Source organism: Gadus chalcogrammus, chromosome 11 (genome assembly GCF_026213295.1).
Source record: "Gadus chalcogrammus isolate NIFS_2021 chromosome 11, NIFS_Gcha_1.0, whole genome shotgun sequence".
NCBI classification, from domain to species: domain Eukaryota; kingdom Metazoa; phylum Chordata; class Actinopteri; order Gadiformes; family Gadidae; genus Gadus; species Gadus chalcogrammus.
The window spans coordinates 5,598,887-5,618,730 of record NC_079422.1 but is presented as its reverse complement, the minus strand read 5'-3'; the positions used below and the strand labels follow the sequence as shown (position 1 = coordinate 5,618,730).

The 19,844-nt window shown below is 42.8% G+C and overlaps 2 protein-coding genes across 5 annotated transcripts in view; both read left to right on the top strand.

The window, feature by feature from the left end:
• The first annotated feature begins 1,837 nt into the window (after positions 1-1,837).
• Positions 1,838-17,915, top strand: slc2a3b (solute carrier family 2 member 3b). Of its 2 annotated transcripts, none has more exons than XM_056602285.1 (11): positions 1,838-2,024; positions 5,153-5,262; positions 7,603-7,707; positions 9,450-9,610; positions 9,857-10,097; positions 10,467-10,629; positions 11,092-11,279; positions 12,322-12,426; positions 13,048-13,149; positions 13,354-13,557; positions 13,987-17,915. In XM_056602285.1, exons 2-11 carry the CDS (start codon positions 5,239-5,241, stop codon positions 14,251-14,253), a joined length of 1,560 nt encoding a protein of 519 aa, XP_056458260.1. In that variant the 5' UTR covers positions 1,838-2,024; positions 5,153-5,238; the 3' UTR covers positions 14,254-17,915. The 2 variants fall into 2 exon arrangements, with proteins under 2 accessions (XP_056458260.1, XP_056458259.1); XM_056602284.1 differs by lacking the exon at positions 1,838-2,024 and adding an exon at positions 4,589-4,836.
• Positions 17,916-19,499: 1,584 nt separating this feature from the next.
• ephb6 (eph receptor B6) overlaps positions 19,500-19,844 on the top strand; it is a 37,303-nt gene continuing 36,958 nt past the window's right edge. For all 3 annotated transcript variants that reach the window (XM_056602279.1, XM_056602278.1, XM_056602277.1), the window contains exon 1: positions 19,500-19,569. In XM_056602279.1, the coding sequence (XP_056458254.1) occupies positions 19,512-19,569 (58 nt within the window). In that variant the 5' untranslated portion in view covers positions 19,500-19,511. The remainder of the gene's footprint in view (positions 19,570-19,844) is intronic.

Genomic DNA, 19,844 nt, shown 5'->3' with positions numbered 1-19,844 from the left:
CCGCTTTGTGAACTACAGCTCTTCGCTGCTCTCGACGCATATGATATACGTCACCACACCCGCACTTGGAACTCGGCACAGAGATGGCGATCTCTCTGCTCCAATTCACCACTTTTTTTCAAGGCGATAAAAGCATAGAAAGAGGTGAAAACCACTATAAGTCGGTGCATGTGGAGAGTTTTAGTTATGTGCCATCTCGTGCCATCTCTGTGCCAAGTTCCAAGTGCGGGTGTGGTGACGTATATCATGTGCGTCGAGAGCATCGAAGAGCTGTAGTTCACAAAGCGGCCTCACATAAAACCTAAAATTATCAAACTTCTTCCCGAAGTTTTTTAGTTTTCTTTGCATGAAAAATTATCATTTAAATCCACAAACAACATATGTGTAATCCAGGGCATATAAAGACTGGGACCAGAAAATAATTATTTTCTCTCCATTGACACCCATTCATATTTTTCGATCTCATAGGTCCCATGAGCTCTACCGGAAGGGGCGTGACTTCGCCACTCTATTGGCCTACGTACGGTTGGAATATTCTTACTGGTTTAAATAATAAATGTTATAGTGTTTCCAATCTTTGCTGAGCAAGAGTTTTGTTCGAGAGTTCAGTGATTGAAACAAATTAAAGCCTGGGCTATTGAAGTTTTACGGTAGGCCTACCAATGTCATGTACCTACCCGGGTTGAATTCACTGCGGGTCTCTCTTCTTACTGTCCTTCTCAACACTCTCTGATCTATCTAAAAGGCTTGCAGCACGAAATCAAGGGATATTTAGAATAGAAAAAAAATTGCGATTAATCGCGAGTTAAAATTACATTAATTTGATGAATCGCAATTAAATATTTTAATCGCTTGACAGCACTAATATATATATATAATACGTCATTTCACGGATCACTGTGAGACCAGGTTGACTCGTTCGTTAAAACAGGGATCTGTGTGTGTTCCACGGAATACGAGTTGCATTGGAGCCAAATCCATTGGAATATCACTGACAATTTAAGTGATTCTGTGAGGCCAGCACAGATTTTGAGATAAGCGCCCGTGGTGGACTCAGCCATTAAGATGGGGATCTGTGTTTGTGCCATGGAATATGATTGTCGTTAACTTGCATTGGAGCAAAATCCGTGGCTATATCACGGAAATTGGAGTGTTTCCGTGAGGATACTCAAGACTCACCTGTTCAGAGTCCACCTCGACACTGCATAGCCACCCTCCCCCTTCTGGCCACCATTGTACACTGCATTGTATTGTGCCGATTGTATTGTATTGTATTATAGTACTTAACTGTGTAGCAACTTTAGTAGCTGCTATTATTGCTGTAACACGGGGAATTGGTTAGCCTAGCGATTGTTACTTGCACTTGGTTCTATGAACATCCTTTCTGTACCGACAGCGATATATTGATGCACTTCTTATGACAAATGTACTTATTGTAAGTCGCTTTGGATAAAAGCGTCTGCTAAATGCCCTAAATGTAAATGTAAATACCACAGATTTTGAGGTAAGCGCCCGTGGTCATTTCACGGATTCCTGGTAGACCAGGTTGCATTTCACCTATTGTGGACAGTGGGATTAGGAATCAGATCCCCAGTCACTGCACTGCATCAGACACAAAGAACCAAATATATTAAATCCGTCCGTTTCATTTGTGCCATTCAATGGCCCTGAACACATGCTTGTTGCGGGCTAAAACGATCAAATATAAAATTGGGCCATGGTTGAGCATGTGCATACATGCCTTGTTATCTTGTTGGCTGGCTGACAAATACGCATTGGTGGTGGCAGGAAGCCTGCATGCATCTCTGCGGATGTTGCAATATTTAGTTTCATTTGCGACGGGGAACCAGCCAAACTGAATGTCGTGATAGGTTGGATGTGTTACGTTTCTAAATTCTCCAAATGTAATGATTTTATGAATTTGTATAAGCCTACAATATATTGTTAATTACTTTTATTGCTGGGGTATTGCGGGAGCTTTGGGCTACGTGATCAAGGAAAGGAAGTCCAGCTTCTGGTCCACGGTGAGTTCGTCTAGCAGCAAGGCCAGCCGATCCTTGATGGAGAAGGGCCCATTTCAAGATTTTAGTATTTGTTCTGCACATGAACTGTTATACTTCACTCTATCCACAGGGAGGCAGTGTTTAAAGGACACGTAAACTTGCATACCGCCGTTGGAATAGTTACATTGTTAAACGCGTGGTGGCGTGAACCATAAAACCACATTTGCATGGTGAAGATAATGTGAGTCATCAAAGGCACTTTGCCTTGGAAGTGTAAAACATTTCTTTATTTTTTTCTTCTTTTTTTTAATGTTAGGCCATGTTAATGTTAAGGCTTAAGTTGTCAGGCCTATTGTGATATTTCTTTCTTCCTTAGGCTAGTCTTGGGTAAAGGAACGTCAAATGTCACAATGTTGTCGTGACGGCCTTGTGTAAGTAGATTGCAGTAGTGATACAAAGGTTGTTGCGGACAGTGGGTAGAGTATCAGATCCCCAGTCACTGCACATTAGAAACCAAGGAGCGCTAAGAAGTAAATCTGTATTTGTTATTTGTCAGAGGGCCTAAACTCATGTCTGTTGCAGGATGAAGCTATCAAATAATAAAGGGGGGCATGGTTGGGCATGTGCATACATGCCTTGTTATCTGCTTGGCTGGCTGTCACATGGTTGGTGGCAGCCATCGGAAGGCTCGGCATCTCTGTAGATGCTGCCTGAGGTAGTTGCATCTGCATAGCCAAACTGAATGTCATGATAGGAGCACACATGGTATTTTTTATCATACATTTAATAAACTGTTTCCTCACAATTTCACACATTCTATGAATTTGAATAAGCAGACAATAGATTGTTGTTGTTGTTGTTGTTAAAGGTGGGGTAAGGTGTAAGATGGCTGCTTAATGCTTCATATTTCCGTTGAACAGGACAGGAAGTTTAGTTTCTGGTCCAAGTTGTGTTCGTGCTGTCTGGCAGAAAGAACAGTAAATCCTTGAAGGTAAACATAGGGTTAGATATCTCTTTTCATTCTGTTTGATTCACTTTCTTTTGAAAAGCTGAAGCAAAATGGAAAGTTGAGGCAAGATGTTGAGAAGTGCACTAATTTGATAGCCCTATTTATGTCTATATTAATTAGCCTTATCCAAATTCAATTTCCGTTGTGGTTTTGGTTTCCAATTTATTCAAAGGTCCATTGTGTAAAATGTAGCAGCATCTTGCTCTGAGATTGCAGGTTGCAACACTCTCACCCTCTCGGGTGGCCTGTGGAATCCAAGTGCCCCCAAAATGTCATCGTCTGCGACAGCATCGAGCAGCCAATTGTAGCCAAGTGTCAAGCAATAGTCATCTTAAAAGTAGATTTTTGACAGATTTAGCCTGCGAAATAAATTTGTTTAACCAATTATCGTGCAACTTTGTTGAAGTCGACATGGACACTATACATTTAAGACATGGCGGAGGTAACAGCCTATTTACGTTTTAAAACAGTCCTATTACTGCCTACATTCATAGACCTTTAATTATCACTATCGTATCTTACGTGAATATAGGTCGCTTTTTGATATCATAACTTTTGGCAGTTGTATTGCAACAATTTTTTTATCGATACCGACCTTCTCCAAAAGAGTGATGGCTATTCGAACAGGGAAACAACTTAAAAACTAAGAATGCAAGCTTAATTATCATAATCTGCTTCATTCCAGAACTGCCATTAAGCACTATAACGTCACGGTGTGTGTGTGGATGTGTGGGAGCTCCGTTCACCCAGCGGTTGAAGTTAATGGCACATGCCAGAGAAGGTTGATCTTTTTTGAGTTAATTAAACACATGTTCTCCATAGAGCAGTTTGTTGGTCTGGGATACTGTAGTAACATGGCGGTACAACATGGCATCCCGGAGGGGACCCGCTCCCCATGCAGATATAAAGGGCTCATTCTGAGGGAAAAAAAAACCACAGATTCTAATTTTCATGGGATAATTCGCTAATTAAGAAAAGCATATGAATATTATATTCCATTTCCGACAAGTCCCTTCCACTACATTCAACACACTACTCCTTTAACCCACTTGCTATCAGTGTCCTGTAACCTGCTGTATTGCGCGGTTGCATCATGGGTTGTATTGGAGATGAACATCATAGAGTTATCCCCAATGTTTTCCTGACATTCGGCAGGGAGCTTCTTATAATCTAAAAGTTTTTTATATCAACTTCAAAATAGCCTACACCAAAAAGTAAAAAAAAAAAATCAATTAGCAAATAATAAATACTAAAATGTGTTCAATTCAAGACACGTATTTAGGTAAACTATTGGGATTAGAAATAGTTGGTCCTGGCCCAGTAACTCTCTCATTTGTTCGCCACCCACTGAGCCAGTCTTATGATTTCTGCATGACCAGGCTTTGTTTCTGAGCTCCGCGCTTGCTGCCTTTTGTTCTCGTGCCCCCGGTGGGTAGCACGAGAGGCCGGCAGCCCTCCACAGAGACCCCTTTCACGAGCGGTGTACTGCACGCTCCGACGAGCACGCCCCCTTTAAACCATGCGTGTATAAATGTGCACTACCGATAGCTTACAGACGTTACGAAAATCACAATGACCCCATCATCATCATTTCCATAATATTGAGAGTGCCCCCTTTACGCACAGGAAGGGCGCATCCAAAAAAAAAGATGACTAATTACGCGCAATGTGTCGTCAGGGCACGAAGACGTGCGGATACACTTGTGCAAAGCACTATTTAACCAGGTCAACAGCGGAGTGGTCTAGTCTACGAGGAGTATACCATTTGGATAAGACATAGTAACTGGATTCATATAGTCTCAAGAGGTTGGCTCCGATATTGCGGTAAATAAACATTTACTTTCATTCAGAAAATAGATTAATAGAGACACATTTATGGCATTGTTGGGTGGGGGGAGTGATTTTTGTATTTCATATCTTGACTCAGAAACTGTATTTAAATTCTTACCATGTTACATGTTCACAGTAACTCACAAGTTTGTTAAATCTAGACTAAAACTTAAAGGCATGTGTATGATTTTTGGAGTGTTAAACCGATTACAAAACAATGACAAATGACGATTCAAATTGTGTAAATCTGATCAGAGTATGGGTTATTAAACATTTATTCTCACATTTCTCTGTGTTCGCTCACTTCCAGGTTGTGTAAGGACTCTGTTTGAACACAGTCAGGTGCTGGCTCATATCTTCAGGTGGTGCAGTAAAGAATTCAGCACGAGACCAGACATGGAGCGTATGCATGATGAGAAGGTAAATAGTTACTTTAGAATTATCCTCATGATACATTTTTAGCTCAACAGTTGCAAAGACCTAACTCTGCAATACATTTGAATAAAGTGTTTTCAATAATAGAAGTCCCACAGTTTTTGTTATTGAAAACTGAAGTATACACATTATTGTTTATACATTTTAATTAGTCCCTTGAGAGGTCTCTCATATTCACAGGATTTCCTGAGAGACACCCTACACATTTTTTGGGCATATTGGCTTATTATTTTGCCTTGGAAGCTTCTGAAGAATAAGTATGGGTCTTTTTTTCATCTCCCGCCACTATGCTCAGTATAACTCTGTACTTTTCCTCTCCCACATGAGATACCCCTGTGGTGTAGTCATGAGAACAATTCAAGACATGATTGTGAGGGCGTGTTTGGTTGAGTAAGGGTAGCATGTCTAAACTTGACCATGTTTGACGGTAAGGTTCTGCTTATTGTGAGAAAAGATGAAGAAATTGGGGGTAACTATGAGATTTGGCAAGAGGAATTGGTAAGAGGAATGAGGCTTAACCAGGTTGTAATATTATGAGCTGAAATTAATATGCTTGAAGTGAGAACACAGAACGCAGTGTAGTAGAGGTTTGAAGGATAAGCATTGTGAAACAAAAGCTCGATTTAAACATGTATCCGTTGAGGAGTGTAGATAATATGGTGGTTTGAATGGTTATGAAACAGCAGGCTGCCTGCTCTCAGGGGTCGATCTTTCAGTCTATGTGGAAATTGGCGCACATATTTCCACAGTCCTAAATGCATTTCTCCAATAAAGGGAAAATGCTGTGTTTACATAGTCTGTTAAACCTGCACAACCTCACTTTCTCCCTGCAACCATGACTTTTATTCAAAGTTATTTTAACAACTGTGTTTTAACAAAAGTGTCTGAAAAATCTAAGCAGCCACATTTCAATCAAGCCAGTTCATCTTTCTCTCTCAAAATGTATCTGGTCTGTGTCGCCCCCCCCCCCCCCCCCCCCCCGTTCCCAGCCTCTCCCTGCTGCACCAAACTCCTGTTGCATCAGTAGTGATTATCAGTGTAGTGTGATAAACACACAGGCTATTCTCTATTATTCTGTTCGGCCAAGGCCAGCGTGTTCCTCTGAGAGACGTACTGCATCTTACAACTATCTCTCTGTCACCGTCAGGAAGCACATGCTCTCTTATCAACTGCCCCGATGTGGTCAGGCCAGTCTTCTCCAGCAGCGCCTCTACTGGCGCTGGGTTGGGAACACTCTATTGCTGCTGCTGGGTTTGCCTTAATTACCAAGTTCTATGACGCCAAGGCGTGAATTTTCCAAAATATTTCTGAAGTCATTATTTTGGGTGGATGCTTTGATATAGAAGGTATGCAATGTAATGAAATCCAAATGACAGTAACAAACTTAAGGAGTGTGGTAGAGGGAACATGGAGTGCCTTGAGAGGAGGAGGCTGTGTTTACCTCGCACCGTGGCACCAGAGTGCACATCAGCTCCTTTGACCGTTCCGGGCACGTTCAGTAACTATTAGGAGTTCTGACATTAGTTTTGATAGCACTACAGTCTAAGAACTTTTAGAGCAGGTTGTTACATTCAGAATTTGATTTTGCACACTTGTTGCGCTTTACCAATGGATTGTACCAAGATGTGTGGATATTCAGAACATTTATTTATTTATCATTTATTTTCTCCTTTTAAAAAGCATATGACAAATGAAAAAATAAATCTGCGGTCCATTAGCAATGTAGATAATCAGGGCAAAAATGTAAATTGGAAAGCAAAGGAACACTAGCTTTCTGTGTGGTAACACCAGGGTTCTGCACCAGGGCAGTGAGGCCACAGCAGTAGCCCGCCACATAAATGGTGGCAGAGGCGGCAGACTCAGAAAGGCTTATTGTTGTCCTGAAACAACCTGCCGTAAACAACAACAACCACAGCTTTGTTTGCTGACAGAGGAACTGACCGTGTCCCCCTGTTCACACAGAGGAAACAATTGTACACATGCCTGCTCCCTCCACACGTACACTCCCTAGGATATGTTTAGCATCCTGGCCTTCCTTCCTCCTAGACTCACACCAGTGGTGTCCAAGCAGTGGGTCGCGGCCCCTGAGGGTGTCCCAGCAGGGGACCAGGGGACCAACTGGGAAAAAATAACTTTTAAGATACACAGAGAATTGTATATTGAAACACTTTTTGACATGGTAATGAGAATGCATTACTTATTTTACTGCACACATTTTTTGGAGTGATGCTGGGGTCAGCAGTTCCTCCCCAGGTGGGTTTTGACCAGAGCCCGAGTATGGGCTCCTGAGTCACACTGTGTCTCTGTGTCCTCCGCTGTCCACAGCCCAAGAAGAAGGTGACCGGCTACCTCCTCTACTGCGTGTCCACAGCCGTTATTGGCTCACTGCAGTTTGGTTACAACACCGGAGTCATCAACGCACCAGAGCAGGTGTGTGTGTGTGTGTGTGTGTGTGTGTGTGTGTGTGTGTGTGTGTGTGTGTGTGTGTGTGTGTGTGTGTGCGTGTGTGTGTGTGTGTGTGTGTGTGTGTGTGTTTGTTTGTTTGTTTGTTTGTTTGTTTGTTTGTTTGTTTGTTTGTTTGTTTGTTTGTTTGTTTGTTTGTTTGTTTGTTTGTTTGTTTGTTTGTTTGTTTGTTTGTTTGTTTGTTTGTTTGTTTGTTTGTTTGTTTGTTTGTTTGTTTGTTTGTTTGTTTGTTTGTTTGTTTGTTTGTTTGTTTGTTTGTTTGTTTGTTTGTTTGTTTGTTTGTTTGTTTGTTTGTTTGTTTGTTTGTTTGTTTGTTTGTTTGTTTGTTTGTTTGTTTGTTTGTTTGTTTGTTTGTTTGTTTGTTTGTTTGTTTGTTTGTTTGTTTGTTTGTTTGTTTGTTTGTTTGTTTGTTTGTTTGTTTGTTTGTTTGTTTGTTTGTTTGTTTGTTTGTTTGTTTGTTTGTTTGTTTGTTTGTTTGTTTGTTTGTTTGTTTGTTTGTTTGTTTGTTTGTTTGCATGTATGTATGTGTGTGTGCATGGCCTAGTCACTAGTGTGTGCATGTGTACTACACATTGTCTTATACAATTTCAACATAGCAGAGGTAGTCACTTATTTAATACCACTACTGCAACATTAAATCCTCTTCGATTTCCTCAGTTCTTTAAATACTTGTCTGGTCTTCAAGTTTTCCACTACTGCATGAGTCTCATGTACAAACAGGTAGTTGGCATTCATGAAAACGATCCACTTGATTCTACTACCCCCTTATGGATGTGTACAGAACATCCCACTGTCTCTCCCCTTTACTCTTTAAAATACCCATTATAGGTCGTATTAATGTGGTTATATTCAAGGTACTATGGACACATTACTATTTACAATTACTATTGTTTGGTTAACATTAACTCAATATATGGTATATATTTGTATTTATATATAATATTTTATATTATGACATATATATTAACATGTTATTAATGAACCATTAGTGGTTACGCCGTTTCTCATGGAAGCCTTCAGTCTGTAGACATCAGTGGTTCAATCCCAGAACCTTTCATCTGGGAGTCAAACATCCTAACCATTAAGAATACTTTCTATGCTAATAAAGTCATTAGTATTTATCAGGGCTGTCAAACGTTTTGTTTTTTTATAGTGATTAATCGTATAGTATTGGTGAGTTAACTCGTGATTAATCACACTTTTAAAATTCTATTTCAAATCAACTCCAATTGAAGTTAAAAGAGATTATCAAATGGAATGACAAATTATGATTCATATCAAATGTACTTAATTAGCAAAAACTAGACAGTATATTCAACCCTGTGTGGGTTGAATATAAAACTTACGGAACACCACAGATTTGGGAATTGTAAACCGGCTGTCACTTACTGCAAGTGAAATTGAAGGTAAAGTAAGTGGAACAAAAAACAAAAATAACTTCTGATATGAATGTTGACATTATGTGGGCTAAACCTTTCAAAATCAGAGTAAAAAAAAATAATGTGCATTAATGCGTATTTTTTATTAATCGCATTAAAAGAAGATTCTGTTAACACGTTATTAACGTGCCAATTTTGACAGCCCTTATATGTAGGCATAATTGTATTAATAAGTTTGTCATAAGGGATCCCGCTCCTCCTGTCAGGCTCTGATCTTTAACCTCATATGAAGACACATAAGAAACCTGTCCTGTCCTTCGCGCCTCACAGAAGCTGCGTAGGTTCTTCCAGAATGTGTCCATGGAGCGCTACGGGGAGCCCTTCACCCCCGGGGCCAACACCATGGTGTGGAGCTTTGCGGTGGCCATCTTCAGCGTCGGAGGCATGATTGGGTCATTTTCTGTGGGAGCCGTGGTCGACAAGTTTGGCAGGTGAGGAGATGGTGGATCGTTTAGTATAAATGGGTCATCTCCTTGCTGATGCTTGGTTTGTAACTTACATAAATACAGGGTAAAGTCGGTTTAATGCAGTGTGTTATGTGCCTAACCCTAACCCTGTTACCAATAAACACCAAAGTAGTAGCATTTTCTGTTTCAGATTATACAGTCATATTGCTCAATACTCTCGCCTCAGGAACTTACCAACTATGCACCATTGCCTTTTCTCTCGGTTACCAGGCGGAAATCGATGATGCTAGCTAACATCCTGGCCATCCTGGGCGCGTTGCTGATGGGGCTGTCCGGCCTGAGCCGCTCCTTTGAAATGGTCATCATTGGCAGGTTTATCATCGGCCTGTTCTGCGGCCTGTGCACGGGGCTGACCCCCATGTACGTGGGGGAGATTGCTCCCACCCACCTGCGAGGGGCCTTCGGAACGCTTCACCAGCTGGGCGTTGTCATCGGCATCCTGGTGGCTCAGGTAGGTCTGACACTAAGATTAGATACATTCTTATGTCACGCTGATGGTAATGTATGTTACTTGATGGAGTTAGTATGGGCCCACTGTGTATCTCTATTTTAAACAGTTAAACAATGAGTTGCTTTAATTGACTTTCACATAGGACCAGGTTCTGCACTTATAAAGAACTATAAATATATATATATATATATATATATATATATATATATATATATATATACATATAAACACTGTATAAATAATCATCAACCTGACATTCCGGCATAATTCAATAAATAATCTCCTAAATAAATAGAGATGGACAGAGACTCTACCTTCCACAGCCCTTGTGACCCCCACCTCCCTGTGCCCCCCTCCCTGCGTGTCCAGATCTTTGGCCTGGAGTTCCTGCTGGGCTCAGAGGCTCTGTGGCCACTGCTGCTGGCCCTCACCGCCCTGCCAGCCATCCTGCAGACCATCCTGCTGCCCTTCTGCGCCGAGAGCCCCCGCTACCTGCTCATCAGCCTCAACCAGGAGGACGAGGCCCGCAAAGGTCAGCCCCGGACCCCCCAAGGAGCCCTCTCTAGGAGGAATCAGGGTTTTAGATTCAGGAATACTTCAGGAATCATATCTTCTATATGTTATGTCATTCAGCGATGAGAGTGGAGCAACACCAGGGGTAGCTTGAGGACCTTCGATGAAGTTAAACCTTCAACTTACCTAAAGAGGCACGCTCACCAATCTGTCATAAGAGAATTCTATTTCATATGCTATAAAACGCCTGCAAAAACAACTCTGTTTCCACGAGAAATCTGCATCATTGGTCAGATTTTTACCATCTTATCTTTATCTGGCTCCAAATGTGCATTTTTTTGGAGACGAAGGAAATGCAGAGATTAAATCTTGTCAGAGGCAAAACATAACTGGAAACACCAAGAAATGTTGGCTTCCCTCGATTAAACTCTGCAAACGTTCTTCTCCGTCTCCTGCACATTATTGGATGGCGTCCCCCCAGCCCTGGTGCGTCTCCGTGGCACCGAGGACGTCACAGAAGACCTCCAGGAGATGAAGGAGGAGGGGATGAAGATGGCGTTGGAGAAGAAGGTGACCATCCCGGAGCTGTTCCGCTCGCCAGTGTACCGCCAGCCCCTGATCATCGCCGTCGTCCTGCAGCTCTCCCAGCAGCTGTCCGGCATCAACGCAGTGAGTGGAGGAGGACGGGGAGGAGACCTGAGGCCAGGGAGCAGTTATACATAGTCACAGATACACATGGAAAGGATTAACAAAGTACTGGGAGGCTAACAGAAGAGTACATGCAAAGGTATATGCATGGTTTAGTTGATATGTATGCAGGCATAGTTCTTATATATATCTATATCTATACTGATTTGCATAGGCCAGTTAGCAGAAGAGTAAATTCATAGATACATGCATATATACATTTATATATATATGTGTATAAATAATTGTATACATGCATGCATCTATGCATGTGCTCTTCTACCAACTGCCATACGCAAATAATTGTCATGGATATCATTGACCTTTCAATCGTAGCCCTATCAGTATGCTTACCACAATATTTAGTTCAAAAAAACCATATCAGTCATATCCTGTAATTGTTCCGCAAAAGCATTGTTCTTCTCTTTTAAACTGGAACTACAATTTGTCATCATGACAAATAATTGTCACACGTTACTTGGCTCGTCCTCGCCCGGAGAAAGAGTTGACTAGGAGGAGCGCAGCCTCAAAGGTCGAGGGTAAAGGAAGTGTTTCAATGATTGTGTGTTAATAAGGTCACTTCCGCTGGCTGACAAACGGTGTTAGCGGCAGTGGGACTGGGCCTCGCAATCAAAGTGAGGTGGCCGCAGCCCGGGGGTACAGAGACGCCCATTGTTCATGCTCATCTGCCTCACTCCATCCCCCGATAGCAGTGACAACAGCTCACAGCCTCTGGATAAAACATAAAATGAACAATGTTCAATGGATTGTTTTACTTACGCATTGTTGATTTACAAGCGACTCTCTCTTTTTCTCTCTCACTTTTTCTCTCTCCCTCCCTCTCTCTTCCTCCCTCTCTCTCTCTCTCTCTCTCTCTCTCTCTCTCTCTCTCTCTCTCTCTCTCTCTCTCTCTCTCTCTCTTCCTCCCTCTCTCTCTCTCTCTCTCTCTCTCTCTCTCTCTCTCTCTCTCTCTCTCTCTCTCTCTCTCTCTCTCTCTCTCTCTCTCTCTCTCTCTCTCTCCCAGGTGTTTTATTACTCCACAGGTATATTTGAAACAGCGGGTGTAGCTGAACCCATCTACGCTACCATAGGAGCGGGCGTGGTCAACACCGTGTTCACTGTGGTCTCGGTGAGCAACCTGTTCGTTTTTCTGTCTCCAGTCAATGTGGACTCAATGTGTTTCTTGGTGGTCGTGTATGGCCTTGTCTACACAATGCTGGATAAATGCATACCTGATTTTATTTTCTCCTCCTCAATTTTGGATGTAATCACGTAATCAGCAGTGAACTCATGAATCACTACCAGGGAACTTTTCACAGTGGGATGACACCAATGTTTACTTCCTCTGAAAGTTACAACTCATTTTGGAATGTGTTTCTCTTTTGAATCGGTAGGATATCTCAGTAACACAGTAGGGACCCTGGCCTAACTCTGCCCCGTTCAGTTGTTGGTTTCCAGCCCAGGAAAATGGCGTTTTAAACCACCAAAATTACCCTAAATTAATCTGAAAATACTGCATTGATGTGTGAACGGGCAAAAACGTGTATTTCTGAAACAATGCTTTAGAAGTTTCCATTGTGGTTAAAGTTTGCGTGAGAGAAGCCTTTTGGTAAACATTGATCATGACGCAAAATAATGGAAGGAAAACACACTTTGAACCGAAAGCAGGGTTCTTAATGTACTTGGTAAAGTTTGTACATGGGAATTGGTGAAGGCTGTGATGATAATAAGTGTATTATTGGGTCAACAGCTCTTCCTGGTGGAAAGGGCGGGACGAAGGACCTTACACCTGATTGGATTGGCTGGAATGGCCGTGAGCGCCCTCCTGATGACCATCTCCCTGTCTCTGGTTGTAAGTAACCACCACCCAGCAACACTGTAAAATTAAAACAATTAGTAAATGTCCCCCTTTATTCAATTCTTCTTCTGTCTATTTTTGCCCCTCTCCCTAACCCATACAAACACACCACCCTTAACACCCCCCCCCCCCCCTCCCAACCACACACACACCCACACCCAACCACACACACAAACCCCATGCTCTCTCTGTGAGCAGAAAACCAACCAGTCGTTGAGCTACCTGGCCATCGTGGCGGTGTTTGGCTTTGTGGCCAGCTTTGAGATGGGCCCGGGCCCCATCCCCTGGTTCATCGTGGCAGAGCTCTTCTCCCAGGGCCCGCGCCCGGCCGCCATGGCCGTCTCCGGCTTCTCCAACTGGACTGCCAACTTCCTGGTTGGCTTAGGCTTCCCTAAATTGGAGGTAATGGATTGGCTCCATGCATGTACCGACTGTGATGTAATGGTCGGAATGTTAGCAACTCGCCCTTATTGTAAAGTAAATGTTGGTACCTGCTACATTGGCATAATAATTGTAGCCTTTTTTAATCAAAAGCTTAATGCTAATATTCATCTCTCTCTCTCTTCTCACTCTTTTTCTGTCTCTCTCTCTCCCTCTTTCTCACTCACTCGCTCTCTTGGTCTATTTTCTCTCTCTCTCTCTCTCTCTCCCCCCCCCCCTCTGTATCGCTCTGTCTCTCTCTCTCTCTCTCTCTCTCTCTCTCTCTCTCTCTCGTTCTCTCTCTCCCAACCTCTCTCTCTCTCTCTCTCTCTCTCTCTCTCTCTCTCTCTCTCTCTCTCTCTCTCTCTCTCTCTCTCTCTCTCTCTCTCTCTCTCTCTCTCTCTCTTCTAGGAACTGTGCGGCCCGTACGTCTTCATCATCTTCATGATCCTGCTCATCTTCTTCTTCATCTTCACCTACCTCCGCGTGCCCGAGACCAAGGGGCGGACCTTCGACGACATCGCCCAGGCCTTCGCCACCAGCGCCGCCTCCCCGCAGAGCCCCTCCGAGGTGGGGCTAGGTCTGCCAGTGCCTGAGACCAAGGGCGCCACCCCCCTCTCCCCCACGGAGAAGGTTCCCATGTTCAGCCTCCCCATGGATAAGGCCGGAGCTCCTTAGGGCCGCGGGCGGGGACGGGAGGCTGCAGAGGAGGACGAGACTTAGGACTAGAGTTTAAGGGGATGGAGGGCTTTCTGTTTGCACAGCGGTGGTGTGGTTCAACCTTCAAGCTACAGAATAGTCAGGATGGGGAACGGGAGGGCAGCTATAGTCTGGCGGTTTGGGGGTTCGACTCCGAGCCCGAAGGGGTCTGGGTTCGATGCCCGATGGCCGCGGTCTACCTGTTGGTGTCCTTGAGCAAGATGCCCTAACGATGTAGCTGCTCATTAATGACATGTTTTAAATAGAAATCCACTTTGTCACTTTGGATGAAAACTAAATAGTAAATTGTTCACAAGAGGGTTTTTTTATGATAGTAATTGTTGCAAAACTTTCCTTTCCACTAAGAGCATCTTAGTGGAAAGGAATCAAAATTCATTTTGGCATTGTGTCTGTATTTGAAACAAGGGCCAGTCTTTGGAAATCTATATTTTTAAAAATAATTATTATTTATTTTTCTAGCTAAGCATCATCATTAAACGAGGACATTTTGACTGTTACTAATGTCACAATATTTGACTTATTACTGCCTAATCTTAGTTGACCTTGCAAGTGCCATTGCACCAAGTATTTATTTAAGAGGATCAGGCTGTGTTCCGTGTTCAACTCTGGTGCCAAACTGTGAGAGTGTGTGTGTGTGTGTGTGTGTGTGTGTGTGTGTGTGTGTGTGTGTGTGTGTGTGTGTGTGTGTGTGTGTGTGTGTGTGTGTGTGTGTGTGTGTGTGTGTGTGTGTGTTTTGATGGTAATGGAGTAAAGGATTTGGGGCAGTGGTCTGTATTAAGGTCAAGCTAGAAAAGCCCATTAGCTTAACCTACAAAAACATAATTTGCAACCTTGTCATCCACCGAAGGGTTCGCCTTGACATTCAGTAGTCCGACGGCAAGACGTAGACAACAGAAAAGTACTCTCTCTAGGGTTAGGGTTAGGGTTCTTTTTTCTTGTGTACCTCTTATCCGCATGTCATTATTTCACTTTGTGACGGCACTGACTCCCAGTATGAGATAAAAATGGACTTTATCAACTTTATCAATCCAAGAAGGCAAGTGTGGGTGTCACAGTACCAGACCGTCATTCAAATAAAAACAAAATAATTCCAGACGAAGTACATGCACAGAACGACAAAAACATGACAAAACTAATCTCAGAGATAGTCAGTCCTTTTTTGATTTCTTTGTGCACTCTGTTTGAACTCTGCGGTCTGCTGTAGAGATGGCTGCTACGTGATACAAACAGTTGTGGTAACAGTGTTTTTATTGTCTGAACTACTGCTGGTCTGCAAGGGCATGGAGACTAGCACTGCCATTGTAGAGCCTGCCTGACCAAGCCTGTTTGAGGAAATAAAACCAATACAATGTCTGGTAGTATAAGAATGTCCATCTGACGCAACCGTTCCTATTGGGCATGAAATGTGGTTCTCTATTGTGCAACACATCGTATCGGAATAGGGCATGTATTTAGTTCATGTTTAAAAATCAAGAATTCACTCTAACTAACAGTACCATGCGTTTGTTATAATTATTGAAGAACACAAGGCAAAATAAATCAAATATGAATACAAATCCTATCTGGAAAATACAGTGCATAAGGAATTGAATTAAGAAGAAGTTCTTATATATCGTTAAGATTAAAGTAAACATTTAAATTCAGTTTTTTTAAGGAACCCTTTGCAAAATAAGAACTACAGGACAAGTGTTAATAAAAACACGAGTGGTGTCGTTTGAGATGGTTATCTGTTTATTTTTAAGGGATGGATATTGATTGTTTGCTTAAAGACAGGAGACATGCGCCTTTGTCAATGTTTGTGCAGATGGGGACATTTTATTAGTCTATATTAGTGATGGATTTCATGATTCTTTCCCTTGATTCAGTTGACGTTGGTCAGTTCCCCAAGAAGAATCGTTCAGAATCGTTTGTTTGTTTGTTCGTTCAGTCGCGTTTCCGGTAGCTGAGTCAGTCAGACTCAGCTCTTCCCTCGTTCTCATTCTCAAACGATCATTCAAGTCGGTCATCAATCGACACAACATTACAACTAAGATCCTTTCAGCTGAGGACTTAGACAAACCAAACTCAGTGGGATGGGGGTGGGGGGTGTAGTTGATTATTGGATGTTTAACATATCAGCAAGATAATAGACTTGATTTAGCAATGATGGAGTTCAAAAGTAAATTATGTACAGTTGTGTTTATTTGGGGCATATTTGATTTTTCTTGGGTTAAAAGTAACTCAACACTATTGTGAAGATAGCCACCCCCACTCAAGAATCTATCAAGATCCACCACGGTGGGGGTCCCGGGTCGCGTGCGTTTTTGACGAGATTGATGCGACATTCTAATATTTTATTAATCTGGCATGAAACAGAAAATACAAAGACGGCATGCATTTACCATTTCACTGATATTTAATCGTAATATTGTACGCTCGCTCATTAAGCCCATTTGTTGTTGTTTTTCAAGAAAACGGTTGATTCCTGTCTCTCATTGGCTAGAATTCGACGAGAGCGTCCTAGACTCAGTCCTAGAACAGTCCTGTAAGGTCTCTCAGTCGGTCCCTCTTCACCACTCACAGTCAGTGAACGAACAGCGACTCAGCGACTAGTGGGTCTGGGAGGAGTTGAGTCTGGGAGGAGTCGAGTCTGAAAGCGAACGAGATGAATGAGAGAGAAGAATCAGTTAGATTCATTCTTGTTAAATATTCGTTCATTTGAACTGATTCGGCCGCAAACGACCCATCACTAGTCTATATGCCTTAGTTCTACATTTAGAAAGACGCACATTAAAATCTCATTTCATCACTTGCCCATCGAGTATTATGGCTTTTAGCATGATTGTTGTCTGATGATTGTGAATCATTTAAGTGTGGGTTCTGCCTTTTTCCACATGTTTTTTGGGCGCTGTTGGCTGTTGTAATTAATCTTTAGTCATTGATATGACCTGCCTTTTTTTTTCATCCTTCTTGCACTCTTATACTACTGAATGTTACTATGGTGCTGTATAGGTCTCCACAACATAGACTCTGTTATGTTCATGTGTTTTTCCAATGACTTCCACTTTCAAATATAGATTGCGGAAGAATGACAGAAATATTAATCCTGTATTAAATGGTATTAACATTTGTAACGTTTTGTAATCTATTGTTCCCAGGGTGTACCCAACATGCTTGATCATGTTGCAATAAATCTTACAGATTGAAGATTACATATCAATTCTTAACTGTGGGATAATGTATGTTGAAGCCATGAATAAATCAATTAAACACAAAGAACATATTTAAATGGCAGATCATTAAATCCAACACAGAACACATACTTTGTGTCTCGGTTTCTTCCTGCAGCTGTTTTGAACTCAGAATACGACATAGTACTGATTCTAAACGCATAGGAAGAGCAAACTAGCGGATGAGTGAGTGGGTGAGAGTGAGAAGTGACTGAATGAATGAGGGGGGGTATGTGAAGTAATGAATAAGTGAGTCAAAGGATGAATATGGGGTTCAAGTTGAGTGACAGTGAGTGAAAGAGTGACCAGGCGGAGTGATGGAGTTGTGGGGGGGTCAGAGATGCATCCCTGGAAGTTCAGATGCTCAACAGGTGACCCTCAGATATTCAGACTAAAGCCACATGAAAACTCGTGCAAATCTAAGAAGGGATTTCAATGTGAATTGCAAAATGAATACCTCTCGCCCTTAATACATTGTGAGTGGGGGCTGTGATTGTTGAGACATTTTTTATATATAGCATAGAAAGTATAGGTTTTGTAAATAATGAAAGTAAACAGCAACTGCGTCTTTATTTTCTATGGGAACAGTTCAGATGGATAGTGGCCTGGAAGCGCTCTGGAATTGGGCCATCTTATTGTGTCAAGTTAATAGGCAACATTTCTCTGGAAGGCTCAGCCAGCTCAAGTCACTGCAGTGAACTGGGGCATGAAGAGCTATCAGCAAGCTGCAGTACCCTGGAGTGCCCAAGGAGGGGCACACACACACCAGGGCAACAAAGTAGCCTTCCACATGATGCCAGTGGTGCCGAGGGTTGTATGCGCATGTGTGTGTGTCAGTGAGTGACTGAGTCTATGTGCCTGTGTGGGCACACATTATGTAGTGGTTATGTGTGTGTGTGTGTGTGTGTGTGTGTGTGTGTGTGTGTGTGTGTGTGTGTGTGTGTGTGTGTGTGTGTGTGTGTGTGTGTGTGTGTGCGTGTGTGTGTGTGTGTGTGTGTGGGTGTGTGTGCATGTGTGTGTCTAGAGGCTACCCGCCTGAGATACACTACAGGGGTAGGAGTGTGTCACGGGGACAGAGGGGGAGGTGTTAGAAATAAAAAGAGTGAAGGATGGAAACTGTCCAGATATGTGTCTGAAATATGTTTATTTTACATTTTACAAGTGGAGGGAAGGAGTCCTCACATGCCACCGCCTCCAAAGCTCAGGCACTTAGGCTATTGTGATGTGTGAGAGAGGAAACAAGTTTTCGCCAAAGTGGCGTGCTGTGACTGCCTGCCCGCCGACATTTATGTGTTAGAAATTCAGGACGGGCTGGAGAGGGCGTTATGTGGATGTGTCTAGACAGCGCTTTTAGCAAAGTTGCAGGTTCAATTTGCCAGGTTTTTCTTTTTCCCTATCACATCTCCACTGCTCTGTGTTTCTGTTTCTGTTTCTCTCTCTCTCTCTCTCTCTCTCTCTCTCTCTCTCTCTCTCTCTCTCTCTCTCTCTCTCTCTCTCTCTCTCTCTCTCTCTCTCTCTCTCACTCTCTCTCTCTCTCTCTTCCACTGAGTTATAGCAAAACTGTGGCTACTTGTCCTCCAGGCACAGTAATTGTATGTGATGCGTTGTTTGTTCTATGTATTCATATGCCTCTGTATCTCTCTCTCTCTCTCTCTCTCTCTCTCTCTCTCTCTCTCTCTCTCTCTCTCTCTCTCTCTCTCTCTCTCTCTATCTCTCCCACTGTCTCTCTCTACTTCTTTTAATTTTACTTCTCTTTCAGATAAAGGGAGCAAATAGACTCCGCCTGCTGGCCCTCCTCTTTTTTCTATCACACACACTCATTCCCCCTCTCTCTCTCTCTCTCTCTCTCTCTCCCTCCGTCTCTCTCCCTCTCTCTCGCTCTCTCGCCCTCTCTCTCTCTCTCTCTCTCTCTCTCTCTCTCTCTCTCTCTCTCTCTCTCACTTCTCTTCTCTTCCAGGCCTGTGCGCTCCCTCCCTCTCTCTGTTAGTGGCATTCAGTATAGTGGAGATGTGGAGTATCGTTTTGTCTCTCTGTTTGTTTCTCCAGCCGAATTCAGCTGAGGAAGGTAAGAAGCGGCTTTTACATCCAACAATGCCAGCATGAGAGTGGTGTTTGGGTGGGATTAGGAGTTAATGTGTGCGTGTGTGTGTGTGTGTGTGTGTGTGTGTGTGTGTGTGTGTGTGTGTGTGTGTGTGTGTGTGTGTGTGTGTGTGTGTGTGTGTGTGTGTGTGTGTGTGTGTGTGTGTGTGTGTGTGTGTGTGTGGAGGGGGGTTGTGAATCAAGTGCTGATCTGATGGCTGTGCGGTGGATGCAGAGTTTATGCACAGAGTTGGATAATGT

Coding starts and splice junctions, on each gene's coding strand:
- slc2a3b (XM_056602285.1), top strand. CDS start 5,239: ATGGAGCGTATGCATGATGAGAAG. Junction 7,708..9,449: donor TCATCAACGCACCAGAGCAG/GTGTGTGTGTGT, acceptor CGCGCCTCACAG/AAGCTGCGTAGGTTCTTCCA. Junction 10,630..11,091: donor GGAGGACGAGGCCCGCAAAG/GTCAGCCCCGGA, acceptor GCGTCCCCCCAG/CCCTGGTGCGTCTCCGTGGC.